The 15,055-nt window shown below is 37.2% G+C and overlaps 1 protein-coding gene across 1 annotated transcript in view; it reads right to left on the minus strand.

Annotated features, from left to right (window-relative positions):
- LOC139696602 (uncharacterized) overlaps window positions 1–15,055 on the minus strand; it is a 230,286-nt gene that overhangs the window by 94,338 nt on the left and 120,893 nt on the right. The window contains exons 9-13 of the mRNA XM_071595411.1: window positions 5,564–5,794; window positions 4,241–4,333; window positions 2,974–3,141; window positions 803–904; window positions 126–242 (exon numbers count right to left, since the gene is read on the minus strand). Coding sequence (XP_071451512.1) covers window positions 126–242; window positions 803–904; window positions 2,974–3,141; window positions 4,241–4,333; window positions 5,564–5,794 — 711 coding nt within the window. The remainder of the gene's footprint in view (window positions 1–125; window positions 243–802; window positions 905–2,973; window positions 3,142–4,240; window positions 4,334–5,563; window positions 5,795–15,055) is intronic.

Below are 15,055 nucleotides of genomic sequence, written 5' to 3' on the forward strand. Positions count from 1 at the left end.
ATATTGATACCAAATAAATGGTATCAAAAGTTACTTTCAAACATCAAACATCTACTGTAAGTATTAAAAGTTTTTATCATTGCTAAATAATATTGAGGTAATTTTTCAGCCGTAACTTTTCTTACCTTGCATCGAGTGAACACTAGCCTACTTTCAAGGTCCTGTAAAGAAAGGAGTGGTGGACGGCCTTCTACATCAGGTTCCATTAAGCCACCTCCCACAGTGATTTCCCTGTATGTGGCCTGTGATGAAGATTAAGGAGAGCCAATGAGTGATTAAGAATCAACAGAGAAGGTAATCACTGACACTATCAACTAGTCCTTCATGCTCTGGGAGTTTAAAACTAAAATTTAAATTCAAATATTTCATCATGATTTAAAAAGTTCATTCTACTTTGTCAACATCTCAATTAGTAAAAATCACATGAGTGACTTAATATTTAGAAATAAGTTTTCTTCTAATTTTGTACAAATTAAATACACTCCAAAATATTTTTTTGGATATAAGAATGCAACTCAACATTAATATTAATTAATGATAGACCAAGGCCAATTAACTATTGATTTCCCATCCTAATGATGAGTATACCACAACAATTAAAAAATTTGGATATACCTAAGCTTCCTTCTCACCTAATTCACTTGTACAGACAGTCAAATCGAAATTGCCATAATTGTCTCTAATCGATCTCACAATGCTTAATATTAAATATACGTACATGATACCACTTTATAAATAGAGAAATGAAAAAAAATACAGTTTAAACATGTTGCATACAGCATAAAATATAAGTCCAACTTACCTGAACTTCTTGAACCACTTTGGAGAGGGGAGCATAATCTTCATCATTTACTTTGGTGTGGTTGAGAATCGTCTGGAGGAGTTTTAATACTTCCCTGAAATGCTGAATGCAATATTGGAGGTTCATTTTTGGATTGTATTATTAAATTATAAAACATTATAATGAATGCTACTACCATCCCAAATTCTCTCTCATAAGTATATATTCAACAATTTCAATGATGATGTTAATTTGAGAGAGTGCGTAAATTCAAAAGAAAAGTCTTGCTCTCCTCGGTTTTTTATTGGAATCCATTATCATGTGTGCTCAAAACAATTTCCAAATAGCCAACCACAATGGAAATTTTAAAGTATCATAACTAGTAAATTTTTTTTGCAGATTATTAAGACCAAATATGACAAAATGTCATCTGAATTATAACAATGATTAAAATCAATAAATTACATTTATATAAAAATTTATGCAAATGACTTTGTAACAAATATCCCCCTCAGAAAATTATAATTTCAGTTTTGTCCGTGAAAATGGGAAAAGCTTTCAGATCTTAAAAGCTACAAAGCATTTCATTTTTAAATTGTTAGACGATTAAAATGCCACATTATAATCCCAATCACCACACAACTGGGCATTAGCACATAAAAAGGAAGTTCCAACTAAATCAAGTAAACGGGTGAATTGGTGCAGCCAAAAGAAAAAGGTATCATACACACACACACACCCTTCCTCAGCATGTCAGGGAGGGAACAAGAAGAATGTAATGATGAGTGCTACAAACTCTTAAATTCAAATAAATGATAAAGAAATTAAAACTCCAGAGACAATATACGAGTACATCAGAACCAAGTATGGTTTATGCTGTGGTGAGAAATAACTATTTAAAGATTGTCATCAGGGGATGGGCTGTTCATTCCTTTTGTAACACATTAGACCTGAGAATATTCAATGCTCACACAATTCATAAACATGTGATAGAGAAACTAAAACAAAAAGGGAACGTCTACAAAAATTGGCAGAGGAGCTGATGAAAGTAAACCTAGATCAAAGTCATTTACATTTGTTAAAGACACTCCTGGCAATTATGAGGTACAAGATGAAGTATCATGGAAAAGGGTTTCACCAGCTGCATTAAAAATGCAAAGGCAGAAAAATAAGGGAAGGTTTTGTGAAAAATGTAAGATTGAGTGTGTCTCCAATAGCAGTGTCTTTGAATTCCTTTCATCTACCTAAACAATTATCCAAGTAAAAATGTATGCCAGAATATAATGCTGACATCCAGAGTGTAAGTTGTAGGGTTGGTGCATGTCTTGCTATGAGCTCTCTTCTCCTCCCTCAAAGAGAGGAGCCTTGCATTGAGTTAGTCAGCCAAAGGCCTTTGCACACTAAAACAGTAATAAAAAATTCATAATTGGTCCAGCGATTTAAGGTTCAGCATCCATTTCGATTATGCCTAGTACATTATTATCTCATGCTCACCAATGAGCTATCAAAGTTGTACTTTGGGAACATCAGATTATATTTTGCATAAATACATGCAGAAACATGATGCCTTCATAATTAATACATTTAACTTAAAAATATACAAACTCAGTTTCATATGTTGTCCTAGGAAAAATTTCAAAATAAATACTGTGTCTCTGAGTCACAAGGACCAGATCATGGCTTCGAATTTAATATTGGCCATATTGCAATTTATTTGCACAGAAAGAATGTGAAGTCCTATGCTGTTGGTTGGGGAACTGCTCTGAGCTTAGCATGACACAGCATTTTGAATGAAGTGGGATCGAAATAAGCCTAACCTCGATGATAAAAGATAGGTAAGACACTAATGCTATGACAGTTATCAATTCTTAAACTTTTGTGAAAAAAAAAGAAATTGTCCAAACACGATGGCTTCTGAACAATTACTTCAATCATTGACATCTGGCATTAGATATTTTTTAAAATTTCTTATTTAATACCCTATTACTGTTTTTTTAACAGTTCCTACATCATAATTGTCAGATTGTAGTCAGTGTCAATTTCTTTCATGACACAAGACACCTTGTCTGTGGGGAGGAGTAATACCAATTTCAGCTGGGGACAAATCATCTCATTCAACATAATTATAGAATTTAAATTTGAAACTTTGGAGCGTTATGTTTGAAAAATACAATGATAGAGTTACTGTTTACCTGAAGGGGTTTGTGAATGAAGGCAGTGAGATCTGGCCTCCGCCTTGGGAGAGATGGTTCCATCACATGACGAAGAAAATCCTGTGACCTTGATTTCTGGGCAAGTAAACAGTCAGCTTGCTTCAGGCCAGAGCAGTAACGACCGTAACATGAACTCAGGGATGTAACCTGTGAATGCAGTTGAAATTAGAGAGAAGATTGAATATTACCGACAAAACACAGTTCATTTCATTGATATCATTCCGCTGTCTGTTATGCATCGTCCTAGAGAGGCCTCCTCAGCAGGCAATATTCAAATGCTATGAGTCTATATCCAGATCTAGCAATATATAGATGATAGTCTAGATATTATCCATTTCAACAAACTTAGTGAAGATTTATTATGCATAGTTCCAATGAAAATCTGGAAGTGGAATTTAAACAAAGCACATTGATTCCAGGAATACTAATTAAACCTATTATAAATATATATACAAATATATAAAAGTTATTTTCATGCAGTAAAACTTCATAAAACATCATAATATCCACTGCAGAAAGTTCAAGATCCCATGAAATATTTTTAGATTAAAGAATAACTTTACTGTGTAGTCATTCATTCATAGAGACAGTTATCAATTCTGTATTATTTATCGTTCAGGAAACAAGGATGACTTAAAAATATGCTTATTGTTAGTGATGGGTCGATTCCATTTTCTCATTATGGAATCGTCTCCTAGAATTATTAAGCATTAGTTTTTTAAGCATGCAGGGGGAAGTTCTAGATGAAGTGTTCGCTAACTTCCTCATTCAAGAACTTTCAGATTTACTTTGATTCTACCTCACTATGCCCTCTGTAATGATAGCATATTAGCCCAAAAACACATCCTCAGAAGTATGAAGACCAGATACATATTATGAAAGGTTTGTCTTTTTTCAACAAGGTTTACTTTCATCTCTTTTAAGAGCAAGAAGGATGAATGCATAAGTGAATATAAAATTTGCAAAATCAAAATACTCAAGGATAGCCTTTGCTTAAAAAAATAAGTTGACTTGATTAAGAAGGTGAGGTATAAAAATGAGTATCTGGTTTTTGACATGCAACAGGTGAGTGCAAAACTATATACTTAAATGTTTTAAGGGAGAGGATTTAGACACACTGAAGTACATTATATGTATCTCAATTGCTTCTAATTAGATTACATTTTCCATGTTTCACTTTTGTTCATAAAACTATCAGTACACATATGTATCACCAATTTAGATTTTCACATATTTTTTAACATACCTTTTTTAGGTAAACTTTCCCAATGCAGTTTCCCAAAATGTCCGCATCATCTTGTACGAGCTGATCCAAAAGGTCCTCTGTTCGACTGAGCAACTACAAAATAAAACAATAGAGTAAATGACTGAACCATTATACACAGTAAAGCACTTTTATTTTCTCACTTTTAGTATGCCTATCTGATGTAATTCACCACAGAGTCTATTGTGCATGGATCTAAGAAATTTTGCACGTCTAACATCATGGATGGCAGTGATGACAGTGTTTTTTGGAATGAAGAGAATGACTCAAGTTGTTAAATAAAATTCTTTCTGCAAGCACATCCTTCCCATTGAGGCATTCTACCTGTCCCTTCACCGCAACTGGTGCCTGACATGGTTCCTGGCCTATTTCAACTTATCAACAATACATCATCCATGTGAATAATCACATCTCTCCACTTCTACTCCTCACCCCTCCTCAGTTATGATTCCTTTTCTCCCTGACCTATAAGAGTTTTTTATCTAAGCCGTTATTCATTACCTCTCCTTATTTTTCACATCTTGGCAATGATAGGAGATCATCAAAACTATTCAAGATTGATTAAACTTTAAAATATCACCAAGTTTACTTTACAATTACCTAGTAACGTAATCAGGTACTCCATCAAACTGAAATAATAAGTTAAAGCTCTGAAGATTTCATTAAATGTACAATTGCACAAAAAATAGATACAATTACTGCTTCTGATAGTCCAGTCCAAGAATGTACTTAATTATCACAATTTACAAATGACAAAATTGTGCAACTAACACCCCACATACAAAACTAACATGGCCAATGATGAATTTTAAAACTAAGTAAAAGAAGAATGAAAAAGGCTATTTGACAGCTAAATATAATTTTCAAGCTGTTTCCTAAGTGAACTGTTTAAGTAATTTTTGAACTATTTATACCCCTTAGAAGTTCAAAGTAACCACCAAAATGAAATAAATGCAGAGTCTAATCCTACAATTCAACAGCTGCATCAACTCCCCTGAATTCACTCTCTACTCCCACTTCCAGACCCTACATTCCTCTCCACAACTTCCATTACACCATCAGATCTTTCCTTAAACCCTCTTTCCATGCTCCAACTATAAACATTAAACCTTTACCCTCTGTATATGACTGTTTCCAGGAGGAAGCACGTATTCTACGAGTTTACAACATCCTTCAAACTAGATTCTATGTGAAAAAGCCGAGCTTCATGAAGCATGGTCTCTTAACTGCAATTCATTCACTGTTTTGGAGACTATTTTGGTTCATTAGAATGTAAATCTAATTGTAAGGTTCAATTCTTCTCACCTCTTCAGCATTTTGAAAGAGAACTTGATGTTCCTGGGTGGTGATGAGATCACGTCTCTCGGCCAAAGGTCGTAGGAAACGAGTGACGCCAAAGTGCATGGCCAAGGCAAATGACTGCTCCCGACCAACCAGCTGGAGGGCTGCCCTCCGACGGGCCTCCTCTGCAGACAAGACTTGGTTCTCTGTTGATGCAGGGCCTCGCAGACCCCCAGGACCTCTTCTTCTGGCAGACTGATAACAATTAGCATTTTACGTCAAACTCTCTATGAAAAAAGCACAAAAGTCTATACAAAATGAATAATCAAACAAAAACATTAAGGGCTGAAGCACATTACAGTACAGCTGTCATTTTCTATAGTGGATAGTCTTGTATCCTAAAGGTCATGTCATGCATTTTCCTACTCTTTTATTTTGGCCTACGGCAGTCAGCCAGTTGACAGTTGATGTTAATATATCATTTCCGCTTTCGATGTTTGTCGATTAGTAGTCGATTGTTGTCATTTAGCTAGCCAATTCAAAGCGGTAATTTGAATATACTTTTCCACAGCACGTCCCCGCTGTATATTTGTCATAAGCTGTTGATCGGAGTCAAACATGCGGTTCATCTGATTTTCAACATAATACAAATGGTGACGGTGAAAAAACAATTCTATTGTCTCTCAATCAACTGGAAAATATCAATTCCTCCCTAGAAGTTTGCTTTTTGGCTACCTTTAGTTTTATTTTAGAATATGCTTACAGGTCATCTCTATTCTCCGCTGTAACTACGTTGCTTCTGCGATAAATGTAACGGGTCACTTTTCAATTCTGACCCGATTAGTCTTGAAGGTCGGGAAGTATGGACAATTTGGGCTAAGCCCCAAAGAGTCCTCCAAAACAGTCATTTGCACGTAATACCTCTCACAAATATTTATTTCATCCAAATTTCCGATTAATTCATTGAAAAATACCAGACAATTCAACAAAAAACTCTGAAAACCGTCCAGGACCGCAGAGGTTGTGTCAGCGTTCGAGAGTTTACCGTACGCTTACCCCATGGCTTCATATAACTCAACCAAGAAGCTTTATTCTACTCAAGCCTGTCTGTTCAGAAACAATGAAAAATGAGTGGACCAAAGATTATATCCTCAAGGGGTATGGTGAATATATGTAAATGGGACGAATCTGCTGGGTCTACTTTAATCCGATATGTCTGCTTTTTTGTTTCTGCCTCACGTTCCAGTTGAACACAGTTGACAACAGATAAGTGGAGAGCATAAATGCTTGCCAACGAGCGCAACAATTAGGATTTTACATGTTAAATGAGCATATTAAAAGTATTCACGTACAAATGCTCTATTACTACTGTACCGTGGAGGATATAAGGACAAAATAGAAAAAAATATTGACGTAATAGTTCTCTATTACCATCGTGCCATGGGGGTGAAGTACACAATAGAATAAGTATTGACGTACAAATGCTGTATTACCGCCGTGCCGTGGAGGATGAAAGGACTCAATAGAAAATGCACACAATATCAAGAATTTATTGAATTACGTATCTTGGCAATCAGGATAAAAAAATTGTATGATCCGGTCTCTATAACGCATACATATACTCGTATTCATCACATTGTATGGCTGGCACAGAACGCAGTGCTCAAGTTAAATAAATAGGTTTCAAGTGTCATTTTTTTCAAAAAATAAACATTGATAAAGATGTTTAAGCCACATAACCGAATTCATAAGTACTACCTCGTAATCGCACCCCTACATTTTTGGGCATACCAGCATGTAAACAACGAATCACCAATGTGTTTAAACCTAGCAGAACATAATCAAGTATCGGGAAATTAATGGCAGCTTGAATGCTGGCGCATATTTCCATTCTGTATCTTTTCTATATTTCTCGCGTTATTATTAGAAAACTAAAATCAACGTTTGTATAGCAAAAAAACCTCCGATAACTTAACTTAATCCAAATTAGCTAATAAATAAGATCAATTGTAATTGTTTTTTCGAGAATTACGAGTGCGATTCGAAAAGTAAGGTCTCCTATTTTTTTCATGAAAAATCAAATTTATTCTCAACTTTGCGTACATTGATGGAAAGGTTGAGCATTTAGCTATTTTTCTACATAGTCGCCTTGACGATCAATCACTTTTTGCATCCTTGTAAGCACCTTACTTTTCGAATCGCCCTTGTATTATGTAGTTGGCGTTCGTGAACAATAGTGTGTCACAATCAGATTAAAGTAATTCTTGATAGGTTCCAGAAAACATATTCAAGTATTTACACAACAGAAAATAATATTTTATTATGAACTACGTTCATTGTACCCAAATAAAATAAATATTTCGAAAATACAATGAACTGTTTGAAAGAAAAAAGAAATTATAATACATTCTTAACAAGATTCGAGGAATATGTTTGCTCTAATATTGTAGAAAAATATTGTGTATCTTTTATAATTTGCATGACGTATTTAAATATATGTATTTTTTACCACCTATATTTATGGAACAAAAATCTTTCTCTTAATTCAATGTCACTTCAGTAAACAGATTTTTGCCAATATTCTCTCAATTTTCTACCTACTATAATGGTCGAGTAATTTTCCACATTTCAATGTTCTATGATTTTTGGTAAATACGCCTATAAAATCCATATTACTTTGAGAGACAATCCAGAAAACAGTGAAAATGTATTTAGGGGACATCATAAGCATTTTTGAAGAGATATAAAAGCTGAATACGTCAAGAAAACAACATTTACATTTTTATTTGTGGAGAAAACAGCAACCGGAAAGGATAGCTCTGTAGCTTTTAAACATAAATTACACCGGCCAGAATAGGATTTCGATGGATCCAGAGACTAAGTATATCTACACTTTCATGTCACGCCTTACACACGTCACGAGATACCCTACCTCCAAACTACAGGAAAAAAATGTCATCACCTTTCAGCTTTTCAAGTACTTTATAGTTATTAGTCAATTATTTGGTATACTTCAGTTTTTGGTGAATTATTCAGTATTTTAAGGGATTTCAATCATTTCTCCATTTCGTTGAAAATGCCTTCTTTCTGTCCCTCTTACTCACTTATTCCTCATTCTTATCCGTCACAGTCTTCAAAATTTCATTGCCACTTAATGTTCCCTTCATCCATGTGTCCTGCTTTCTCTGAATTTCTCCAAATAAATTCTCCCCGACCGTATTAGCACTTGCCTTGTGTTCATTTTCTCCTGTTTTATTTTCCATTCTTCTCCACGTCCATCTCTCAAAAATTTTAAACTTCTGTTTATTTCACACCCACGACCAAGTTTAGGAGTCATACAAAACTAAGCTCCGTACTCAGTTTTCACTAATAATTTTCTTTTATTTTTACTTAACTTTTATCTACCGATTTCTTCTTCTGTGTGCTTGCTCCTGTCGTGAAACTGACCGCGTCCCCTCTTCAACCACACTCGACCCGACTTGACTGAACTACCGATCTGCCGTTTGTACGGTGGCGGAGTTTAGCGCCGGCATGTTTTCATTTCCGCTTACTAGGTAAGATCTTGTAGGTAACTGGGTTCAGAAATATTTCTAAATCGGGTTGGCGAACCCGCGTCACGTGGGCCGGTGCCATCTCAAAGAGGGCGTTGCCAAATACCCCGCGAAGCGTAAGTAATTAAAACTGGATTCACGACCGAGAAAGAAGCCGAAAGTATCAATAAATCCAAGGTCCTTAATTTCCGACGAAAAAAGTTGACATGCAAGCAAAGAGTATGTGGTTAGAGATTTCAACCAGGTCATGAGGACGTCATATCACTTCTTCCGACCGCAAATATCACCCTGAACGCCATCCCCTGCGCGCGACATCATGAAATATTTCAAGTTGTAAAACTTTAAAATTGAAAACCCGTTCTCCATGGCTGATCCCATCAATCAAATCAATGTTCAAAGAAGTCCTGCACCGAAAATAATTATTGAGAATAATCCTTTTTTTCCAATGGGATATACGGAACGGATTTGTCTTTGCACACACTTGCGTATGGTCATCCAATAAAATAAGTTTTAGGAATTGGGTAATTCTTTCCTTAAAGGAATAATCTGAAGGAGTGTCGAATGATGTCATTACTTTCTTTGCCATACAAGAAGCGGTGGTCCGCTCTGATGCTTCAGTTCGACGATAGAGTGCGTGAGGGATTTTCCGGTAAGCAATACGAAATGTGTTCAACACGAATAAATGTAGAAGTCCCATTCTCAGGCGCCACGACTGGATTAAGTGTTAAGGGAACGATCGGCCAGCAAAGCCATGGTTTAGAAGGAGGTATGTTTATTGAGGGCGAATTCAGCGAAAGAAGACCTTGACGGACCCATACCCGGACCGAAGCTGAAGTTAGAAAAATGGCTGGCATAAATTGAACTCAATACCATATCGTTGCTTCTAGAAATAAGTAATATTCTCAAATTGTACATGTAGCTGTTCTCACGCTTTCTCCAAGAAGTTTTTTAATCCGTAACAGAAAAGCCAATCCGACGACAGAAATCAAGCATAAATAGCATAATACAGGGAGCAAGTAGGTAGTCACTGAGAAATACGAGTATCCTTTAGGAGGAAGTTGGGAGAGCAGCTGGGGCATAGAGCAAGGCAATAGAGGGCGAATTAAAGGAGTTCCCCATTCACAACATTCTTTCCCAATTATTGGCACACTTATTTCTTGATCATGCATCGTCATTTTCATCATCAAATGCATTACTTATTAAGACATGCATGAAATCTTATTAATAAAAATATGGTACTACTTTCAAGGGCCATTTCGAGTAATACTCAATCTACTATCAGGGAACTGGTAAAGGTTAAGTAGTGGAGAGAAGATTCAGGTTCAAATCCCAAACAGGTGAAATGATATTTCATGGCGAATCTCCGGTTATGTGGGTTTGAGACATCACAGTGGCAACTTGTATCCAGTCTTAACTGAGTGCAATGCAAATCATATTCAATATCGAAATCCTCATTTTTTACGACTTACTCGTGCATCTCTTGAGAAAATCCTCCTTTCCTCCAAAAAATCATCCATACATATCCTCCTCTTTTACCCAAGAATCAAGTCTCGACTTTTTCTCGATTGTAGTCCGGATTCCTGACACGAGTATATTGTGTGGCCGATCAAAACGCTAGCATATATTGCATGCTCGCAGCAGCTTTGCTTCAGGCCTTTAGAATTCTTGAATACTTCATTGAATATCATTCAGTAATTCGAAGTCAAAAATTTGTTTTCTCTTCGAAATGGAAATGAAATACACTAAACCATTAATAAACTCTGATGATGCTGTGAAATAAGAGTACTCTATCGGCTTCGTATTTACAAATACGACGATATATACTCGTACGTATGTACATACGAGGGCCGTTCAATAAGTACCCGTTTTTGACGACAAAGGGCGTTCCTGAGGGAAGTTTATGTTATCATCGTGTGCTGCCATCTATCAAACAACGGTGAAACAAATTTCAGACTGATTTAGAGGTTAGTTTGGTTTTGGCAGCCATTCGAGTAAGACGTGCTTCGTGATTTTCGCTAAGATGGAAAAAGAGCAGTATCGTTCGGTAATTCGCTTTTTGTTTTTGGATGGGAAGAAATACGAGAAGATAAAAGCAAAGTTGGGTGCTGTTTATGGGGGCACTTCGCCATCTATGACCACCGTTAGATATTGGTTCAATGAATTTAAACGTGGGCGAACATCTAATTTTGATGGGGAGCGACCAGGACGCCAGGCAGACGTGGTTACCGAAAAAATCATTCAAAAAGTCCACGCCATGATTCTCGATGATCGACGAACTAAAGTGCACGAAGTAGCAGAGGCCGTGGATGTGTCGACCGGAACGGCAATCAATATTTTACATGATAAGTTGGCGATGAAAAAATTATCTGCCCAATGGGTGCCGCGATTGCTCACGGTGGACAACAATATGATGAGGAGTTGTCGCCGCCAAACTGCATGAACTACGCTATGAATTGCTGCCGCACGCCCCGTATTCACCCAATCTGGCCCCCTGCAACTTTTTCTTATTCGCTAACATGAAGAAATGGCTCGCGGGAAAAACATTTAGCTCAAACGAGGAAGTTATCGCCGAGACAGAGGCGTATTTTGGAGAGTTCGACAAATCATATTTTTTGGAGGGGTTAAAAAAATGGCCAGAACGTTGGGAGAAGTGTATTTTTCTAAAAGGGGACTATGTTGAAAAATAAATAAAATGTTTTTGAAAAAATGGTTTCTTCTTTTCTAACACGGGTATTTATTGAACCGTCCTCGTACGTATATATCGTCGGCTACATCCAAACTTAGTCATTCAAAGGAATCCTCTGGCTGCAGTGTTATCCCCCAAAATCTGAAATATGAGCATTCAAACCCTGAATGAATCGCTCAATTCACATACGCACGTGAAACGAACCGCCTCATGTCCACCATCATTACGTACAGGGAAAGTCATTACTGTGATGTAATCGAGTGGAAATTTGTCAAAACAAGTCAAAATCTGTTCCGATTGGCAAGAGGAAATTTGACTCTAAACGACAAAAATAAGTGTTACGTACTCTATGAATGGACTTGAATATCCTTGACACACTCGCAAAAAGCGTGGAAATTTGCATATTGTGTGATCGGACGGCACGAAACTCGTGAGGGTAATTCGCAGATTGGCAGTCGAAAGTTATGCATCTGATATAAATTCTTGATTGTTTCGCTATGCAATTACATAACATCCTAATACACTTAACAATTTTTTCAATTGAAATCAGTCTTATCATTGTGAAAAGATAGTTTAAACTCTTCGTGGGATAAGCAACAGTCGCCCTCCTCTCATTGGATTCCCTCTTGAGGCGTGATCCCTGGATGATCTTAGAAGGAAGAAAACGTTGTGGATTGAAATTGGTGGAAAACACGTGGAGAATTATTCCATATCAACATAAAATATATAAATGTTGTCAATGACACTGCGATTGAAATTATTCTCCAAAATAGCCTTTCTTCACCACATGGAACGCCATGTTTAGTCAACAGGGGTTATTAGTCCCAGGATTGGTCTCAGGTAGCTCCCCAATCAATTCTGTTACCTATCAATCTTTTCATTCCCTCATAGTGCTCGGCGAGGACTTCTTCTATTACCTTCTGCTCGCAAGGCAACCTTGACTTTCCTCCACAATCCTTAGATGAAATCTAAGTTTCCTCCAAGTTTCAGTTGTGAGTAAACTATCGTACCTCAGGAAAATCCCAATTAGTTTCCCTTTTCTAACTCTAAGGTCCCATAGACTAAACCACTCAGTCACTCTTCTAAGCACGACTTTTTTTATTATATCAAATTAATTTTTTTAATCCTTCGGCAGCGTCCTATTTCCAACGCGCATGTTGCAACGCGAATCTTTTTTTATTTGTTTCTCCAACCGTCCAATTTCCAAAGTCGCGGTACCATAAAATGCGCGTAGTAGTATTTATCAATCGCTTACTTATGTCTAGATTATTTGCCATTTGCAGTTTTTAGTTATTAGCAGTTTTTTCTTGCGATCTGCTTCATTTCGTGAGTGTTGATAGCGTATACATCGTGTTGGTTTTGTTGACGGGTGATGACCTAACAGCCCCCGCCGTGCGCCCTTGCAGTGGCGTGCGGAATAGTGTGTAGATATAGATTCTTTTCTCTACCATCTTGAATTTGAAATTATACTTGATCAGTACAAAATTATGGTGGCTTTCAATGCCTACCCACGAGGAACTCCTGCTCTTCTTCGTTTGATTACTAAATCTTTCAATGCAACAATATCAGAGTGTGAAATCATTCGCCTTGACTGGGATTCGTACCCAGATCCCTCAATATCCGGTCGAGTGCTTTAGCCACTTAAGCTACCGAGGCGTCCTCTTAAACTCTGAAATTTTGGGGCTTTTAAAGGAACTAGATGTTGTGACGAAATGCCGTACATACAATGTCACAGGCATTCGTATCCGTGCGCGACGCGCCACAGTCCACGAGGTTAAAGCCAACTTTAAACACTTATGGTGTTTATACTTTGACAAATTCCAAAGAAACTGCGGGAGATGCCGCAACAGTAACTTTTAACGGAGCTTAAGTGGCTAAAGCACTCGACCGGATATTGAGGGATCTGGGTTCGAATCCCTGTCAAGGCGAATGATTTTTACACTCTGAAATTGTTGCATTGAAATGTACATTAGCGGATGACTCCGTTAAAAGTTACTGTTGCGGCATCTCCCGCAGTTTCTTTGGAATTACTAAATCTTTGCTTCACATAGATTGAGTCACTTTGTTATCTTCTTGCAGATTCTTCCTGGTATCCTCTTGATACATGCTATGATATCGTCTTCATGACTGATTTTGATTGAGTATTATTGCCTCTACTTCAGATCTCCAAAAGTCTTTTTTTAAATTTTATTTCACTTCCCCAGATCATATCTTTCTAATGCTTTCCTTTATTGGCCTTCTCCAACGACTGCATTCCAGTTTCCAATTGCAATTAGATTTTCTTTTCCCTCTATATTTTGGCACGACTTTGGGTGATATCGTCAAACATCCTTCACTTCATCATCTGTCGTCATTATCTTCGTCAGCGTGGTCTATCAAGTTATGTTCATAATGATACGTGTGTGGAGATTTCTACCGCATTAGAATAGGTTTTTTATGGGCCTTCGCACTCCACACTACGTATATGCTCACTACAATCCATATCCCTACAACGTTTAACGAGCAAAAATGACACATGATGCAAATATTCTTTAATATTCCAAGTACTACATATTTCAGTAATATATTTTTTTGCTCTTCATTCTTTCTAGTTCCCTTAATTTCAGCCAAAACGGCTCCTCTTCCTACCTCTATCTCATATCTCCACCCTTCTACTTCCAATTACTGTGTTCAGCATCTCATTAACTCTTAGTATCTCTTCTATCCCCTTGCCCTGCCTTCTTCAAATTTCTCCCAAAGACCGTCTCGCTTCTTCTACCATGCCCAGAACTCCATTGTTTGTTTTTCATTTCGTCCATTTTATTTTCTCCATTTTTATAAAAAAAACCCGTCTCAAAAGCCTCCTATAAACGTTTATCGTCTGGCCTCAAAGACCAAGTTCCCTGGCCTTACGAAACTACGCGCCGTATTAAAGTTTTCATTAGTCTGTTCTTTACAACTTTAATTAAGGTGCCTGTCATTAACTCCCGCCTCTTTATAAACGCTTCCTTACCTTAAAAAAATTAATTTTCTAATGTCCCCACCACTCTGCCCACCCTCATCCAAAGCACGTCAGGATAGGTCGACTTCTTAACCTGTTCTAGTTTGCATTCTCAACATTTAATGCTTATCTTAGCCTTCCTATCTCCTACTTCTGCAGGCACTAAAGAAACAGTTGCCACGTCTGCAGTGAAATGGGCGTTTCTGCGTAGAAGACTGCGGGCTCCACCTTCGCTCATATGAAAGCTGCTTCATCCCACTCTCCCGATAATACTCGCGGCTTATTGTTTAGGGGCGGGC

The sequence above is a fragment of the Hetaerina americana genome, unplaced genomic scaffold, assembly GCF_022747635.1.
Source record: "Hetaerina americana unplaced genomic scaffold, ioHetAmer1.1.p SCAF_1, whole genome shotgun sequence".
NCBI classification, from domain to species: Eukaryota; Metazoa; Arthropoda; class Insecta; order Odonata; family Calopterygidae; genus Hetaerina; species Hetaerina americana.